The sequence below is a fragment of the Rattus rattus genome, chromosome 9 (assembly GCF_011064425.1).
Source record: "Rattus rattus isolate New Zealand chromosome 9, Rrattus_CSIRO_v1, whole genome shotgun sequence".
Lineage (NCBI taxonomy): Eukaryota > Metazoa > Chordata > Mammalia > Rodentia > Muridae > Rattus > Rattus rattus.
In genome coordinates, this window is record NC_046162.1 from 1,752,999 (window position 1) to 1,769,801 (window position 16,803).

At 51.3% G+C, this 16,803-nt stretch overlaps 3 protein-coding genes across 4 annotated transcripts; 2 read left to right on the forward strand and 1 right to left on the reverse strand.

The window, feature by feature from the left end:
- Positions 1-2,152: 2,152 nt before the first annotated feature.
- On the forward strand, positions 2,153-4,789 carry Pgp (phosphoglycolate phosphatase). Its single transcript, XM_032914339.1, has 2 exons — positions 2,153-2,870; positions 2,963-4,789. The coding sequence occupies exons 1-2, from the start codon at positions 2,231-2,233 to the stop codon at positions 3,286-3,288; spliced, it is 966 nt and encodes a 321-aa protein (XP_032770230.1). The 5' UTR covers positions 2,153-2,230; the 3' UTR covers positions 3,289-4,789.
- Positions 4,790-5,323: 534 nt separating this feature from the next.
- On the reverse strand, positions 5,324-11,048 carry Mlst8 (MTOR associated protein, LST8 homolog). 2 transcript variants are annotated; one of them, XM_032914341.1, is made up of 9 exons: positions 10,698-11,048; positions 10,036-10,174; positions 9,825-9,876; positions 9,580-9,742; positions 9,167-9,242; positions 8,915-9,067; positions 8,059-8,183; positions 7,783-7,946; positions 5,324-7,687 (listed from the first exon to the last, which is right to left on the reverse strand). In XM_032914341.1, exons 2-9 carry the CDS (start codon positions 10,162-10,164, stop codon positions 7,569-7,571), a joined length of 981 nt encoding a protein of 326 aa, XP_032770232.1. In that variant the 5' UTR covers positions 10,165-10,174; positions 10,698-11,048; the 3' UTR covers positions 5,324-7,568. The 2 variants fall into 2 exon arrangements, with proteins under 2 accessions (XP_032770232.1, XP_032770233.1); XM_032914342.1 differs by lacking the exon at positions 10,698-11,048 and having other exon boundaries at positions 10,036-10,691.
- Bricd5 (BRICHOS domain containing 5) lies at positions 5,935-7,193 on the forward strand. Its single transcript, XM_032914343.1, has 5 exons — positions 5,935-6,033; positions 6,157-6,312; positions 6,384-6,485; positions 6,735-6,888; positions 6,985-7,193. The coding sequence occupies exons 1-5, from the start codon at positions 5,965-5,967 to the stop codon at positions 7,077-7,079; spliced, it is 576 nt and encodes a 191-aa protein (XP_032770234.1). The 5' UTR covers positions 5,935-5,964; the 3' UTR covers positions 7,080-7,193.
- Positions 11,049-16,803: the final 5,755 nt, after the last annotated feature.

Sequence of the window (16,803 nt, forward strand, 5' to 3'; positions counted from 1 at the left end):
CACCTGCCTCTGCCTCTGAGACCTGGGATTAAAGGTATGTGGGTCACCATGCCCAGCCATTCGGTTCTTAGCACCTGCACGGGAGCTCACAACAGTAGCCTATAACTCCAGTTTCAACCATCTGACCCCTGGCCTCTGAGGTCACCACATATACAGGCAAACACTCACATGCATAAAATAAAAAAATCCTCAAAAATATGTATATTCTTTTAAAGATTTATTTATTTATTTTATGTATGTGAGTACACTGTCACTGTCCTCAGACACACCAGAAGAGGGCATCAGATCTCATTACAGATGGCTGTGAGCCACCATGTGGTTGCTGGGATTTGAACTCAGGATCTCTGGAAGAGCAGTCAGTGCTTTTAACCTCTGAGCCATCTCTCTAGTCCAAAAATATTTTTAATCATGGGTGGGTATGTGTGGGTATCCAAGTGTCCACAGAGGCCAGAAGATCACCATTCGTGATCTCTGCAGCTGGGGTTACGGCAGTTGTGAACTACCCAACTTGGGTGCTTGGAAACTGAATTCAGGGTGGTCTGCAAGAGCAGGGAAGAACCATCCTGCCTCCGTCTTAGGCTTAAAAACCATCTAACAGAAAAGACAAATTAGGTGATTCTCCTATTGGTGATTAAACTTATTTCTTGAGGAATAGTTTATGCCCGACCTGTAACCTTAACTACAAACGATTCTGTACTGAACCATACAAATGATTCCAAGAGGGACATCTTGTCATCACTATTGTTATGACTACCTTGTTATGCTCACCTTGCAGCCATGTCTTTGTTTCAGGGGGTCTTTTGGACCCGCAAGTAGGCTTATGTTCTGTTCCTGTAACTCTGCCTGTTCCGCCCAATTTGCAAACCGCCTACCCATGACCTTTATAAAAACCTTGTTTTCCTCACATTCAATGCTGACCTCTCAAACCCCGCCCCCCACTGTCAAGGGAGACAGTCATTGTACACGAATAGAATAGCCTGCTTTAATTAAATGCTTGCTTTAATTACTTTAGCCATGATGATTTGGACCTGTGGTCTTTCTCCTCTCATCTATGGGATCAACAAAGTATTATCTTTAATTGTAACCCCTCTAGTCCAAAAGAGAGACTTTGAAAAAGATGCTCTAGAACATCTTATGCATAGTTCAAGTCAGAAATGTGGTTGGGAGGCGGTTATTGACCGGAGAGTAATAATGTAGGAGACTTCTGTGAAATGTTGGAATTACTCTATACATGAGCATATTTCCTATGAATCGCATTGATCTGTACACATCATTGTATAATATGCCTCAATAAAAGTATCAATACGGGCTACAGAGATGGCTCAGTGGTTAAGAGGTCCTGAGTTCAATTCCCAGCAACCACATGGTGGCTCACAACCACCTGTAATGAGATCTGATGCCCTCTTCTGGTGTGTCTGAAGACAGCTACAGTGTACTTATATATAATAAATAAATCATTTTTAAAGTATTAATAATAGTGACCGATTGCTGAATATCATACTGTAGGCAATGTCCCCCTGGATTCCAATCCCACTGCTTCATGACCGATGCTTTAGCCATCACTGGTTCATGTTATTTCGAGGTCCTGGGAACCTCGGTCTGAAGAACCGTAGGTGAGAATGAGAGTAGCTTTGGGAAAAGAAGTTCTAGGCTGGCTGCAGACTGTAAGGTAATCGGTTCAAACGCCGACTGCACGTCCAAGACGCTTACGTGACTGCGGTGTAGGCAGCCCCTTCCGCCTTCTTCCTAAGGATAACCCCGCCCAACTAAGGCCTGAAGAAGTAGCCAATCATCAGCCGGCCAGGCCGGGGTCACTGACCTGGAGTCTCCGTCACCTAGGCTGACTACCAGTTTCCAATGAGCGAGCTGTCCCGCGGCCATCCACGATCAGCCGCCTTACGTCCCGTGCCATTCGCGCCCCGCAGCTTTTCCGCGGCGTATGCTTTACCCTTGCCGGTTGGCGCTCTGCCAGCCAATTGCTGGTGTAGCTGGACCAGGCAGCCAATGGCTGACCGCCTCCGCGCGCCTGCCCGCGTCGGTTGCCGCTGTGTGCCTCGCTGCTCGCGGGAAACGGAGGTGGATTGGCGCAAGCAGGGGCCAATGGGCGGTGCGCGCGAGGAGCGGGACCAATGAGCGTCCCGGAGGCGGGGCGGGCGCCGCGGCGGGCGGCTGCGAGGAGCGGCCGGTGGTGGCGGCGGCGGCGGGTGGCGGCAGCGGTCAGCGGTCGGCCATGGCGGAGGCGGAGGCCGGCGGCGACGAAGTCCGCTGCGTGCGGCTGAGCGCCGAGCGGGGCAAGTTGCTGCTGGCCGGAGTGGGCACGCTGCTGTTCGACTGCGATGGCGTGCTGTGGCGCGGCGAGACGGCCGTGCCGGGCGCGCCGGAGACTCTGCGGGCGCTGCGGGCCCGCGGCAAGCGACTGGGCTTCATCACCAACAACAGCAGCAAGACTCGTACGGCCTACGCGGAGAAGCTCAGGCGCTTGGGTTTCGGTGGCCCGATGGGGCCCGAAGCGGGCCTCGAGGTCTTCGGCACGGCCTACTGCAGCGCGCTCTATCTGCGCCAACGCCTGGCCGGCGTGCCGGACCCCAAGGCCTACGTGCTGGGCAGCCCGGCCTTAGCCGCGGAGCTGGAGGCCGTGGGTGTCACTAGCGTGGGCGTGGGCCCGGACGTGCTTCACGGCGATGGCCCAAGCGACTGGCTAGCCGTGCCGCTCGAACCCGACGTGCGCGCGGTAGTAGTGGGCTTCGACCCACACTTCAGCTACATGAAGCTTACCAAGGCCGTGCGGTACCTGCAGCAGCCCGACTGTCTGCTCGTGGGCACCAACATGGACAACCGGCTCCCGCTAGAGAACGGCCGTTTCATTGCGGGTCCGTGCGCCCAGGGGCTGGAGGTTGGAGGGCGGGCCCAGCCCTTCCATGTCCCCTGACCCCAGCGTCCCCTTCCCTCCCTCGCTCTGCAGGTACCGGCTGTCTGGTGCGAGCCGTGGAGATGGCCGCCCAGCGCCAGGCGGACATCATCGGGAAGCCTAGCCGCTTCATCTTCGACTGCGTGTCCCAGGAGTATGGTATCAACCCGGAGCGCACCGTCATGGTGGGAGACCGCCTGGACACAGACATCCTCCTGGGCTCCACCTGTAGCCTGAAGACTATCCTGACCCTCACCGGAGTCTCCAGTCTTGAGGATGTGAAGAGCAATCAGGAAAGTGACTGCATGTTCAAGAAGAAAATGGTCCCTGACTTCTATGTTGACAGCATAGCCGACCTCTTGCCTGCCCTTCAAGGTTAAAGATCTCGTGTCTTTAATCTCTGGAATAAAAAAAAAAAGAAAAGAAAATCAGCTACCTAAATTAATAGGTGGGGCTTAGGAATAGCAGAGTTAGGTGGCTGCAGGTTAACTGAAGTAAAGGCGGTAGTTAATCTTGTAAGTAAGCGTTGGGGGGAGGTGTTGTTTACAGAGAATTATATTTTAAGATGCACTTTTAAGCTTGGAAGGCATTATGGGGTGGGCATAGCACATGCCCAACGTTCAGGTAACCTCAGGCTCTGTTGCTCCAACTGAAGTGGGTCAAGGGTTGTGTCTTGCTTTTTACTGAAGTGTAGTCAGGGATCAGGCCCTAAGGTGGGCAGAGTAAAGAAAAGGGGCTCTGAAGTAACCAAACACTGTGGTTTCCCCTAATGTGATCATGCAGCAGAGGTGCCTGTTACTGTACCCCAGTTCCTCACCTTCGGGGAGGGAGCGCTCTATTGTTGGGGTTTGGATGCTGCCCTTGACAACCTCCACTCACTCTGCTTCTTTGAAAAGCACTTTGACATCACAATCGTCTGTTCTGTTTCAGATGCCCAGCACTGCAGACCCTCATGCACAGTAACAGCAGCCCAGCTAAACTTTGGCTGTCTTGTGTGAATTTAACCCAGGTGTCATAGTGTGGCCTGCTGAGCAGCCAGTTGGGTCCGGAGGGCCTGCCCTGAGCTCCGTGCTGCTTTACGGGAGCTCAGAACAGTGCTTACTTCTTCAAACTAGTGAATGGCATTGTCAAGTGTGGAATTGGATCTTAAGTGTCTGAATTAATAGCGCTGCTCTGTCTCAAGGGTAAACCCCACTGAAGAAATCTCATGCCCCAGTCAGCAGCACAGCCAGTATGCAAGTCAAGGATTGCCTTGTTTCCCAGAGTGCCCTCTGGGTAGGAAGGAATGAGGAGCCCAGAAGATAGTTAAGTCTCTAAGAAAGCATCCAATTCCCCTTGTCCAGGTCACTTTCGGTTGTGCATGGGTTAAGCATCGGTGCTCCTTGATACCACCACCTATCTCGACCGTGGACTTCCTTGTTGGTAGCCAGCCATAAGGCCTACCAACCACTTGGCTTCTCAACATCTCTGGCCTTTCCTCTGCTCTTCAAGTCCCTGACCTTTAGCAATCTGCTGAGCAGACTGGGGCACACCCGGGAAGTTGCTCCTTTTGGCTGACTCCTTTCTGGCACCTTGCCCTGTACCAAGTGGCTACTCTCATGGTCACAGTACTTCACCTGTTCACCAAGTTCTCAGAGCAATAAAAGTCTGAAGCTGCTCACAGGCCGGGTGGGAGTGGAATGGTGCCATAGATCAACATGATGGCAGTAGTGCCTGTAACATTGGTGGTGCTGATCCCAAGTCTGAATAATGACCAGGCTTGGCAGATGTGCAGCCAGGGATGCCCTCTCTGGGCAGATGCTGGAGAACCTGTGTGTGTTACATTTCCAGCTTGTCTTGCTGTGTGACCTCAAATGCACATTAAACTCAAACCCACAATGATTAGATCTGCCTTCCTCTAATTTCTTCGAGTAGCAGCTGTCTATATGGGTGGGAGCAAGGCAGGCGGCTGGGATTCCCAACTCCCAAAATCATTCACAGTGGACATGGCCACTGTAGCCCCACCCTGCCTGTAAGGAACAGGTTCTAAAGAAACAGGAAGTACATGGCGTAAAGCCATTGGGTAAAGTACTGTGGACATACGTACATTGAGCTACCATGTCACATAGCTAGACGATAAGGGGCCATGACAAGAGTGCTAGATTAGAAAACATGCCAGGGAACAGAGGCTGGCCTAACCACACTTAATGTGGAACAAGCTGAAGCACAGTCATGCACATGGAAAAATCCAACAGCCCCATCTAATGCTAATGGGGTCTTGAAAGAAGCTGAGGAGTTTGTGAGGGAAGTTAAGAAAGCAATTAGCCGAGGTTGGGGATTTAGCTCAGTGGTAGAGTGCTTGCCTAGCAAGCGCGAGGCCCTGGGTTCGGTCCTCAGCTCCGGAAAAAAGAAAAAGACAAAGCAATTAGCCTCATACTGATGGTTCATACACATTTATTGATGGTTCCTGTGTCTAGCTCAGGAGTCCAGAGGTAACACACCAAGAAAAAAATCTGCCCAACCAGACAAAAGTCACCCTGGCCAAGACCTAGCCAATTCTAACATCAAGGCCAGCTCACACACACTCCAAAATCCCATGTTCTGCACAGGCCAAGAGTCCAGGGACAAACCTGGTAACCAGCAATCACAAGTGGGGGAGAGGGTTGTCCTGGCTCTGAGGCAGGCTATCAGATACTGGCTGGGAAGGAAGCGGTGGGGTTGGGAGGGGAGGATACAGTTCGATTCATCAAAGGCATCCTGAGGTTTCCCTGGCTGACTCCTCCAAGGGGCTGCAGACAATCAGTGCATTGTCAGCAGGGGCTGCAGCATGAAGCAGGGGCACATCCACACTGAGAGCCTCAGGTCCAAGCCTGTTGAGGTAAGTCTCTACCACCCCCAAGACAAGAACTCAGGGATGCCATAGGAGGAGACAGGAGTCACCACCTACCATCCTCAGCCCTTTCCCTGAGCAAGTCGGCTCCCGAGTCTCTAAGCCCGAAGCCCCACAGCTAGTACTGTGCCCTCAGGTGAAGACCAAACCCTGCTACAGGGGCTGGAGAGCAGCAGGCTTGCTGCTGATGCTGACACTGCTCACTGCAGGGGCCGTGGCTGGAGGGCTTCTTGGTTTCACGTACAGCCCTTCCAAGGTAAGCACCTCTTCCAGGGTATGCAGAGTGGAAAGAGGGCAGGAAGGCCAGTACCTGTCAGCTCTCGCATGGAGTCAGAGGATATGGAACATAGGTTAAGGCTGAATCCCAAATACCCCTTAGCCATTGCTGCAGATGCTCCGAAAGACCTTCCTGAGCTCCAGGGTACCCTGGCCCAACCAAACCACTCTAGTGGATGTGGCCCAGAACATGGCGACCATCATGGTGACTCCGTTTCAGAGCAACCACAGCTGGGCTGTGCTCTTCGACGGGCAAAGTGTGAGTGGGCTTGGGAGGGGGAGAGAATGAAGCTGTGAGGGTGGCCTCCACTTACCTATCTGCTCCTCCAGGGCTACATCTGTTACCGCCCTGCAGAGCACCAGGCCTGCTTCCTCCGTCTGATGGAAGCCCAAGATTGGGAGACCCTGCAGCTGCTGCTGAACACTTCCAGGGTGAGCAGTACTACTTGGCTTGCCACCCACAAACCCCCAAGGCCAGGGCATAAACAAAAGGTCCTCTGTACAGCCCAGCTGGGCCAGCCAAGGCTCTGGTTTCAGGGGAACAGAAAGCTCTATCTTCCCCTGACGAAGGCTGTTGACAAGGGCAGGTGGAAGGGCCATCAGGCTGGGGTGGGCATGAATGCCCTACCCAGCCAGGAGCAAGGAAGTACTATACCGTGACCCACCAGAGTCTTTCTGCAGGCCCAAGAGTCACATGTACCTGGCCAGGATACCCACTATGCCCAGGAACTGCTGGCAGTTTTGGGAGGCCATACTGTGGACCCTACCCAAGTGGGAGTGTCAGTGCAACACCTTTGTGCAGACACTCCCATCTACTGGGCCCGGTGGGCAGAGGGTAAGTTGGGGTAGGCTGGGTGAAGAGGCCTATGGCTCCTGCAGAACAATACTGGTTAGGGGGCCCTTGGGATTCATGAAGTTCCCTTCTCCTCAGGGCCCCAGAGACAGCGGCTGATCTACCTCTGCATTGACATCTGCTTCCCGAGCAACATCTGCGTGTCTGTCTGCTTTTATTACCTCCCAGACTAAGACCCCCTACCAAGTCCTCCCGACCTTTGGTCCCACAGGTCAGCCAGCTGCCAGGTCACCAGTACCTTTGGAAGGCAGCTAACGGTAGGGATGAATAAACCCAGATTGCCTGGCCATGGTGGTAATTTCTGAAGCAAGCGGGGGTAACATACCTGGGATACAGGCATCAACCTCCGATGTCCTCAACAGTTCCAAGCACTCTAGGTCTGGTCTCTCTAAAGGGAGAAGACTCCCAATCCAGGCACATGCAGCCTGGCTTTGTGAGCTTTCTGACAACAGATCTGGGCACGGAGAAAGTCCCAGGGTAGAGTAGCCAAAAAGTCTAGGTTGGCCAAGAGGGGCCGAGGGTAGTCGGGTCAGGTCCCACTGGCCTGATATGCAGAGGCTGACCTGAGTCTCACTTGGAGCAGGGTATTGTTCAGGTACATCCTCTTAGAGCCACTAGACCAGGCAGTCCTGGTTGCCCAGTGCAGCCTCAAGGGGCAGGGGCTAGCCCAGCACGCTGTCGTTGAAGGCCAAGCAGACGACAGCTTTCTGATGGCCACCATACTCTCTCTTGATCTCTCCAGTCTCTACACACCACAGCCGGGCCAGGTTGTCCGAAGAAGCTGCAAGGAGAGATCAGGCAGAAGTGAGGTAGCAGCTATGAGTGGCCTCTCTGGCGGACTTGGCAGTGTGTGGGGGAGAGGAGGGTGGGGCTCACCTGTGACGATGTACTGGGAATCCCCTGAGAAGGCGCAGCCCCACATCCAGCCACGGGATGACTCTCCGGGGTTACTACTCTTGATGCTGAGTTCTGTCATCAGGGAGAAGTTGGATGTCCTCCAGATTTTACACGTCTGGTCAGCCGAACAGGTCGCAAGTAACCTGGAGTTGGACATGGGGTGTCTCAGTGGCCACTACCACCCCATATCGACTTAGCGCGCGCCAGGTCATGCCCCAGCTTACAGGTTCCCTTCCCCCAGGGCGCTACACGCACGTGGAGTCGGGGCTGAAGCGGCACTGCAGGGCGTAGCGCGTGTGGGCTGGGATCTTGGTCTTGGGGATGAGCTGAGTCACCTCGTCACCAATGCCCCCCGTCAGGTTCCAGACAAAGCAGTTTCCCTATGGGACAGGAGGGCAGTCATTCAAAACCCAGACCCTCAGATATGGATCTGGGGCACCTGGGCCAAGGCCGGAAGTCCAATGGCATCCTGGGTCAGTCATGTCTATAGGAAATTTAACTCCAACAAGGAACCCTGCCCAGCCAGCCATAAGCAGGAGGTCACAGTAGCCAAGTCAAACACAGCTCCCCAGAGGCTGCTGCTGACCAGCAGAGATGTATACGTGGGGGGAGGCAGTCGGGAGATCACCCAGCTAGACAGTGTGACACCACAAGGCCGGGAGGAGGGAGCGCAGGTGCGTGGAGCAAGTGATGTTCTGGGATTTAAAAGGAGAGGATGAGACTGCAGATGAGAGCAGGGACCAAACTGAAGCATCTGCAGTGCATGAGGAGGAGCGGTACAGCCTTCCAGAGGACTAAAGGATACTTCTACAGCTGAGGGGGAACAGATCAGGCACCCCAGGTAGGCCACAGAGAAGCTTATCAGTGTCGAGGAAGCCACGGACTGGCACAGGAAAGGAGAAATAACTGGCCCTGAGAAATACAGGCTGAGGTGCCCAGTCTGATGGGTGGGGCTGTGGCAGACAGCAAGGTGAACGACAGGAGTGGTACCCAGGTGCCCAACTTGGGGAGCTGGGTGGCAGCTCAGCCAGGCCTGAGAGAGAACCAAGGAATCAACTCATCTGCAGAAGCTAAGTGCCGAGATGCCCCTGTAGCTCCTCTCAGCACTCACAGCACTATTGACTGCCGCCATGTAGCTGGCATCGGGGTCAATGTGGGCAGATGTGATGGAAAACTCAGGCTCAGGGATCAGCTGCTCGTTGTGGTCTGTCTTCAGGTCCCAGATGTGGATAGCACCGCTCTGGTCACCCACGATGAGTTCTGCCTGGGATGTAGTTAGTGGAGGTGAGCTATCGCAGTACCCCTACCCTCTAAAGCCTCCCCCCCTCCGCCCCCCACACTCGGCCCCATGAGTGCTCCTCACCTGGTTGGGATGTAGACACACGCAATTAATGGGTGCATTCACCTGGAAGATACGCTGACACTGCAGGTTCCGGGACCTGTGGGGAATGAAGGTTACACATGGCTTCTAATGTATGCTCTCTGTACTCCCACCAGAAGCCCCCATTCTCTTCTCATAGGAGCTGCTTCTACCTTAGGAGAAACGCTTGTGAAGTTTAGCTCTCGCCCCACAAGTGGTAGTGTGAGGTCAGTGAGAAGTGATCGAAAGTTTCACCCCCCACCAGCCTCGAGGCAAGGTTGGCTCTTTGACGTAATTCCATTCTGCTTCCCACCTTCCCTCCATCAAACACACTTGCTTGGTCTGTTTGTAGACTAAATTCCCTGACCTGTCCCCTCCCCAGCAGACATCCTCTCCAGCCCAGCACACAGCACCACCTGAGGTCCCAGATGCGAGCCGTGCAGTCCTCTCCACCTGTATACATCCAGCGGCCATCCTCATGAAAACCCACTGATGCAATGTTCTTACTGACTCCGTCATAACTGATGATGGGGTTGGGGTTATTGGAGTTGAGATCATACATGCGGATATGTTGGTAACCTAGGGACATGGGGTGAATTGAAGCACGGGCATCAGGTAGTACTGCCACCATAAAGGGTCAGAGGTCAAGAATCTCAGGTACCTGCAGCAGCAATCATGCTCCGGTCTGGAGTGATCTCCAATGCATTCACCTGCTGAGCTTGTTAAGGATAACAGGAAGGGAACCCTGGAGAGGGAAGCCTTGGGGCCACGAGGCCATCAAGACCTCCTGCAGCAGGCCTGGGTTTCCCCAAGCACACACTTAATCATACTTAATCCTGGCCAGCACCACCCTGCTCCCAAGTGGAGGATACAGAGTCCTGATGCTGCACTGTTCGAGTGCAGATTCCACTGTGAGCCTGCCAAAAGCGCACCGTGTGGTCATAGCCTGCAGTTGCTAAGATGACAGGGTCACTGCCCACCGTGCCTGGGGTGGTATTCATTGTTTGATGGCTGGGGAAAAAATGAGACCTGCACTGGGCCAAGAGCTAAATAAGGTCCAAAGGTCAAAACATCTGGACAGATGTACGTATAACAGTCTGCACACTACGGTGTACCGGTATCATCACTTTAAAGATAAGAAAAATGAGAGTGTTCAGGGTCACAAGAGTTGAAGCTCAGTTCCTTTGCTCCCTGGAGAGTGTTCCTTCAGCTTCACCCGCACGCTTTCAGACGCCGCCTCGCCAGCAGGAGGCAGTCACACGCAGAGGGCAATCACCGGGGCGCCGTCTGCCGCAAGGGTAGGCAACGCATGCGCAGGGCGGCTAGGGAAAGCCGGGCACTGCTGCTGCTGCTGAGCATGCGTAGCAGACCGGCACTGGGATCGGATGGGTGGGGGCGCTGTCTGGCAGGACCCCCGCGCTCCCCATTGCTCTGCACACCGCCCCGGCTCTGTCCTACCGGCGTGATTACCCGGACCGCACTCTCCTAGCCACCCAGCGGTCGGTACGCAGCCCTCGCCCCGCGGCCCCCGTACCTTAACACACGCTCTGCACTCTGCCTTAGTCCAGGACGGCGAGGCGAGCAGGAGCGAGTCGATAGAAGCCGGGCCGAGCGTAGAGTTATCGATAGTAACTCCGGGCGAGACCATGAGTCCAGGGAGTGGGGGAGTTGACAAGGATACGAGAGTTCTGAGATGAAGAACTCCAGAAGTGATCGTGCGCGGAGTGGCTGTCAGCCGCGACCTCAGCCTTGAACTCATGGGAACTGCAAACACGGTGCTGCTGTCTATTTTCCAGGCTTGGCTCCAAGAAGGAATTACACTGTCGTTGTCCCTTTACCCCCAACCGACATACACAATCCTCTACCCTACCAACCAAGCTAGAATTCCTAGATAAATACAAAACTTTCAGATAAAAAATAATTTTCATTTTTCTCTTTTCTTTCTTTCTTAATTTCTTCTTCCTTTTTTTTTTTTTTGGAATAAGCATATCTCAAACGTACTTAAAGAATTACTTTCTTACAAGAAGTTCAAATGCAACTGGGCATTCTGTACTTCTATTTGCTTTATCTAGTATCCCTAGTCTAGGCCGTTTCAGAACTGTACAGTCCCAGCCTGATCCTGAGGGCACACAAGTTAGCCCGGAAACCTATTTAAAACTGCAGACTCGGGGTTGGGGATTTAGCTCAGTGGTAGAGCGCTTGCCTAAAGGTCCTTGGTTCGGTTCCCAGCTCCGGAAAAAAACAAAACAAAACAAAACAAAAAAAACCCTGCAGACTCTCATGCCTCCATTTTTTTAAATTTTAATATTTTTATTTACCCAATATATAAAAATATCCTTTCAACACGTCCAACATAAGTATTTTGTGCTTTTTCTGTTTTAAACTTTGAAACATAGTGTGCATCATGTTCTTGAGAGAAGTTTCAGTTTAGACTAGATACATTACAAGCATGCAACCACTTATGTGTCAACTGAATAACAGATCGAACAGAGCAGGTGTAGAGCAGATGATTCAAGAACAGTAAATTATATTTCATTATGTCTGTGGATTGTGTTTGCTGTGTGTCTTAGAAGTCAACACTATAATGTATTTGATCTTGTACAATCTAATGATTTTTAGCCATTTTTATCAATTGATAATTTTTTTATATAATTCATTTTGTTTTATGAGCACTGGTGAAGAGTAACCATCTCCCAGCCCCCAGCTGCGAATTTTATATAACATGTTTTGATCATGTATGTTCACACTCCAACGCCCTAACTCCTTCCAGGTTCACTCCCACTTCCTAATCTCCTTGTAGCCCCCTTCTGCAGCCTCTTCTGCGGAGGTCCAGGAGCCTTGAGGTGAGTGGGCTGTGGTATAGATGTCCCCCTTGCGGCTGAGCACCCGGCTGATACTCATTCTCTTCACTTGGACCAGTCCTGAGTTTCTGTCAGTCATCGTCCACTGATGAGTCTGAGAGTCTAGCTGATCTATGGGTATGGAGATACAAATTTAGAAAGTAGCTTGACACTTTATCCATTTAGTAGAAAAGCATTAGTTAGTTGGCCCCTGCAGCTAGGTTCTTGGCTAGGTTAACAGCACCAAGCATGTATTTCCCCTAGTGGAGCTCCCCTTAAATACAATCAGAAGGCAGATGGCTACTTCCACTCCATTCTTGTCACTCTTTAACTCATGAGCATATCTAAGCTTCAAGAACAGCAAGTTATGGGTTGGGGATTTAGCTCAGCGGTAGAGCACTTGCCTAGCAAGCACAAGGCCCTGGGTTCGGTCCCCAGCTCTGAAAAAAAGAAAAAAAGAAAAAAAAAAAAAAGAACAGCAAGTTATATTTCGTTATATCTGTGGAATATAAATGTTACCTCCTATATTACATACCATCAGCAATTTCCCCTTCCACCCCTCCCATCTCCCCTCTCCTCCAGATTTACCCCACCAATACCCCATCCCCTGCCATGTTCCTCCCCTCAGGAAAGAGCAGGCCTCCCAGGGACATCATCCAAACATAGCACCACTAAGCTACAATAAGACCAGGCACACTGTCTGGAACATCAAACCTGGAAGAGACAACCAGTAGGAGAAACAGGGTTCCAGGCCGCAGAATCAGGGGACAGCCCCTGCCTTCTTCCAGGATTCCAGAAAAACAACCAAGCTTTTCAGCCATACCTTATATGCAGAGGCCCTAGGTCAGACCTCTACAAGCTCCCTGATCTATGAGCCCCCCCCATTGAGTCCCCATTAGTGGGCTGTGTTCTTGTGGTGTCCCTGACCACTCTGGTTCTAATGCTTCCGCCCCCTCCTCTGTAGGACTCCGAGCTCTGCCTAATGTTTGGCTGTGGGACTCTGCATCTGCTCCCATGATTTGCTGGATGAAGCCTCTTTGGTCTCTTGGTGACGATTCTGCTATCATGCCTCCATTTTTATTACCTCTCTCCCAACTGCACAAAGCTGGCCTTGCTTTCCTGTGATCTCTTCCCACTGCACCTATAGATGGGGCTACAACCCCCTTTCCCTGTAGCCACAGAGAGGGTAAGTCCAGCTCCAAGGCCAATTACCCTGTCCACGTACCCAGGTTCCTGGTCATAGACACTCCTCTTACTATACCTTTGCCCAGTCCCTGTTTTACCTCCTTAATGTGTTTTTAATATGGATTTTTGGTTTGCTTGCTCAGTAGACCAGGCCGGCCTTGAACTCAGAGACCTGCCTGCCTCTACCTCCCAAGTGCTGAAGTTAAAGGCAGGGGTGCCACCTCCCACCATGGTGTGTTTTTCTTTGCTTTTTTCCTTTTGTCCAATCAGGATTTCTTTGGTAACTGACAGTGACTTCAAAGTTACAATGTAGCTAAGGATGAACTTCAGGTCCCCTCTCCGTTTCCTGAGTACTGAGATTACAGGCTGTCATCACACCCAGTTTTTATACAGTGTTGGGGATCTAACACGGCTTTGCACACGCTAGGCAAGTACTTCCACCATCCGAGTCTCAGTGCTAGCTCCAGCTTCCCCTGTGGTGTTTACACACACACACACACACACACACACACACACACACACACACACACACACACACACACACACACCCCAATTAACAATTTCAATATTCTCCTTAAAACTAAAACTCCCTCTCCTTCAAAAGGCCTCACTTCCCACCTCCCCCTCAGCAATCTGGGAAATTCCTCAAGGCCACCGCACAGCTTAATCTGTCAAACTTGGTTGATACTTTGTTTCTACCTCTTGACCCTTGTGTACTGTGGTTCACAGAAAATCTCCTCCTTACGCCCTGGTACCGGACTACCTCAGTAGCCTCTCTTCCGCTCCCCATCCCCCTCTGGACACTCTTTTTTTTCTTGACCTTGCCCTAGAGGCTCTGTGGCTTCCACTGCCATCATTCCCCTGGTGTCCCATCCTCATCTCCAGCTCCCAGGCTCTTGAAAGCACATCCAGCCTTCTGTTACACATGGCGGTACACAAATGCCACAAAGAAGACACCACCTCCCATGCCTAAGGTAACTCCTCGCTGACCAGTTGCCTCTCTGTGAGGAGTGTCCGACTACAGGTTATAGCTGGCTATAATCAAGTATGTTCCTCATCCTTGCCCTTCTCAGCCACCAACTTCCCGATTTCACCACCCACCTCTTCACATGGTGTTTTTGTTTGTTTGCTTGGTTAGTTTTTGGTTTTTCAGGACAAGGTTTCTTTGTGTAACCCTGGCTGTTCTAGACTTGTTTTGTAGACCAGGCTGGCCTCGAATGCAGAGATCTGCCTGCCTCTGCCTCCCAAGTGCTGGGATTAAAGGTGTGTGCCACCATGCCTGGCTTCCCCACATCCTTTTTAAATCCTGCTCTAATCCCCCTTGCCGACTTGCCACACTTCCCTCCTTTGTCTTTTCTTCACATAACCTCATCTAGGCTGGTTGGATTTTGCTCCAAAACTTAAGATGACCTCTGCCTCTACCTCTCAAGTGCTGGAATCACAGATGTGCTTGTATGGTCTTTTACAAACTGAAATCTGGCCTTATTAACCCACAAGAGCCTTAGCGGGTCTCAGATACTTTCTGGGTCTAGCCCCTGCCTCTGCCTGACTACCACTCCCCCGGCCCCAGGCCACTGGCTCAGCAAAGGTCTCTCACCTCATCACAGCCATACTTAGGTCTAAGCCAGTGCTTAGAATATTCTTCCCTCCACCTCTTCTATCAGCTCTTGGCTTTCAGCACCTTTCCTTCGATTTCATGAATTTGTTCTTTGTGGGACTCTGCACTGCTTCAGATGAAACTCACACAGCATAAGATTTCCCTTTTATTAAAGGTTTGTTTTTATTTATAGGGATGTGTGTGCCCATGTTAGCATGCATACATGCAGGTACCTTCAGAGCCAGGAACAGGTATGTGATTCCCCAGAGCTGGGGGTTACAGATGCTTCTGAGCTTCCTGATTTGGGTGCTGGGAACTGAATTCAGGTCCTCTACAAAACCAGGAATTGCACATAACTGATGCACTCTTCAGTCCCCAAACTGGCCTTTAAATTGAACAGGTTAGGCCAGGAATGCAAATCAGTAGAACGGAACCTGCCTGACACATTCTAGGCCAGCTCAGAAATACAAATAAAAACAGAGTAAAATTTGTAGTCATTATGTCACATTTGTAATCCTAGCACATGGGAAGCTGGATCAGGAGAATCATGAGTTCAAGGCCAGCATTATTTGGCTTCATAATGAGATGCAATATTTTAAAACAAATCAATTCACTGGCAAAGCAACACTTAGAGCATCAACACCGTGCACCCACTACCTCTGTGTAGCTCCCAGATGTTTCCCCAAGAGACCAGGCCGTTATTCCTCACCCTCGTTGCCCATCCCGGATCATGGAAACCATTAACCTTCCAGCCTCTATGTATTGGCCTCTACTGGACATTTCATATCAATTGAATCACAAATTTATAGCCTTTTGTATCTCGTTTCTCTACTTAGTGTTGTATTTCCAAGGGACAGTCAATATCATTCTTTAGTGTGGGTCACTATGTCATTCCTTTCTGTGGCTAAACAGTATCCTGTTGTATGCATGGCCCTCATTTTATTTGTCCACTGATCGCGGCCATCTGAGTTATTTCCTTCTCTCCAGCCATTATGAGATAGTGCTGCTATAAAGGTTTATGTACAAGCATTTGCTTGCATACATGTTTTCATTTACCTTGGGACTGTTTGTTTTTGTTTTTTCTAGACAGGGTAGCCCCGGCTGCCCTGGAACTCACTCTGTTGACCAGGCTGGCCTTGAATTCCAGAGATCCGCCTGCCTCTGCCTCCTGAGTGCTGGGATCAAAGGCGTGGGCAAACACTGCCTGGCTATCTTGGAACCATCTCAGGAACGGAGTTCTGTTAGTGGTCTTCACCCACTGAGCAGTTTCTCCAGTCCTCTCCTTTCAACTGCCAAAACATCACAAGGGTTTTCACTACCTCATTTTATCGTTCTCACAATGGCTTCTCTCAGGAGGATCTGTCCCTGTCTGGGGACATCTTGCCAGAAAACAGGTTCAGAACTGTAGAATTGCCATTGAAGGTTCATGACTGGAAGATGGTGGATCCCAGTTTGGCCCGACTATAATCCAGACCCCGTTCTCTCCTGATCTCATCCTTTCTGGCCAGCTGAGGGGACTGTTCCTCAGGGATTCTATACTTCACACCTTGCTTATCTTCCTTAACTGTAAGATCCCCAAAGGTAGCCTCACTGAAGCCTCTTTGGTGAATCCGGAGCTTGCTGGATGGCAGAGGAGAGCCAGAATCAGAAGAATGCCTGAATCAGTATTAACCATGAGAGGACCCGAAAACAAAGGAGAAGAGTGGCCAGATGTGTGTCACCTGTAACCTGAGCTTTGGAATTCTGGGCGGAGCTAGGAACTAAAGGCTGGGTTGCTGCAGATGGTCCAACCCAGAGATAGCTGTTAAACTGGGCGTGGCCACGAGCATTCTGAGCAGCCCCAGCATCTGTCTAGGGCCGAAGGAATCTGTAGCATGCAGCTTCTGAAGGTTTGGAAGGCACTAGGCTCAGGTATAGCATTTTACAGATGTGGCACCCACTAAAATGACAACTGATACATGCTTCCAGCAGCCCATGAGAAGGCACATTCAGCATCACCATTGGATACATGAGGAGTT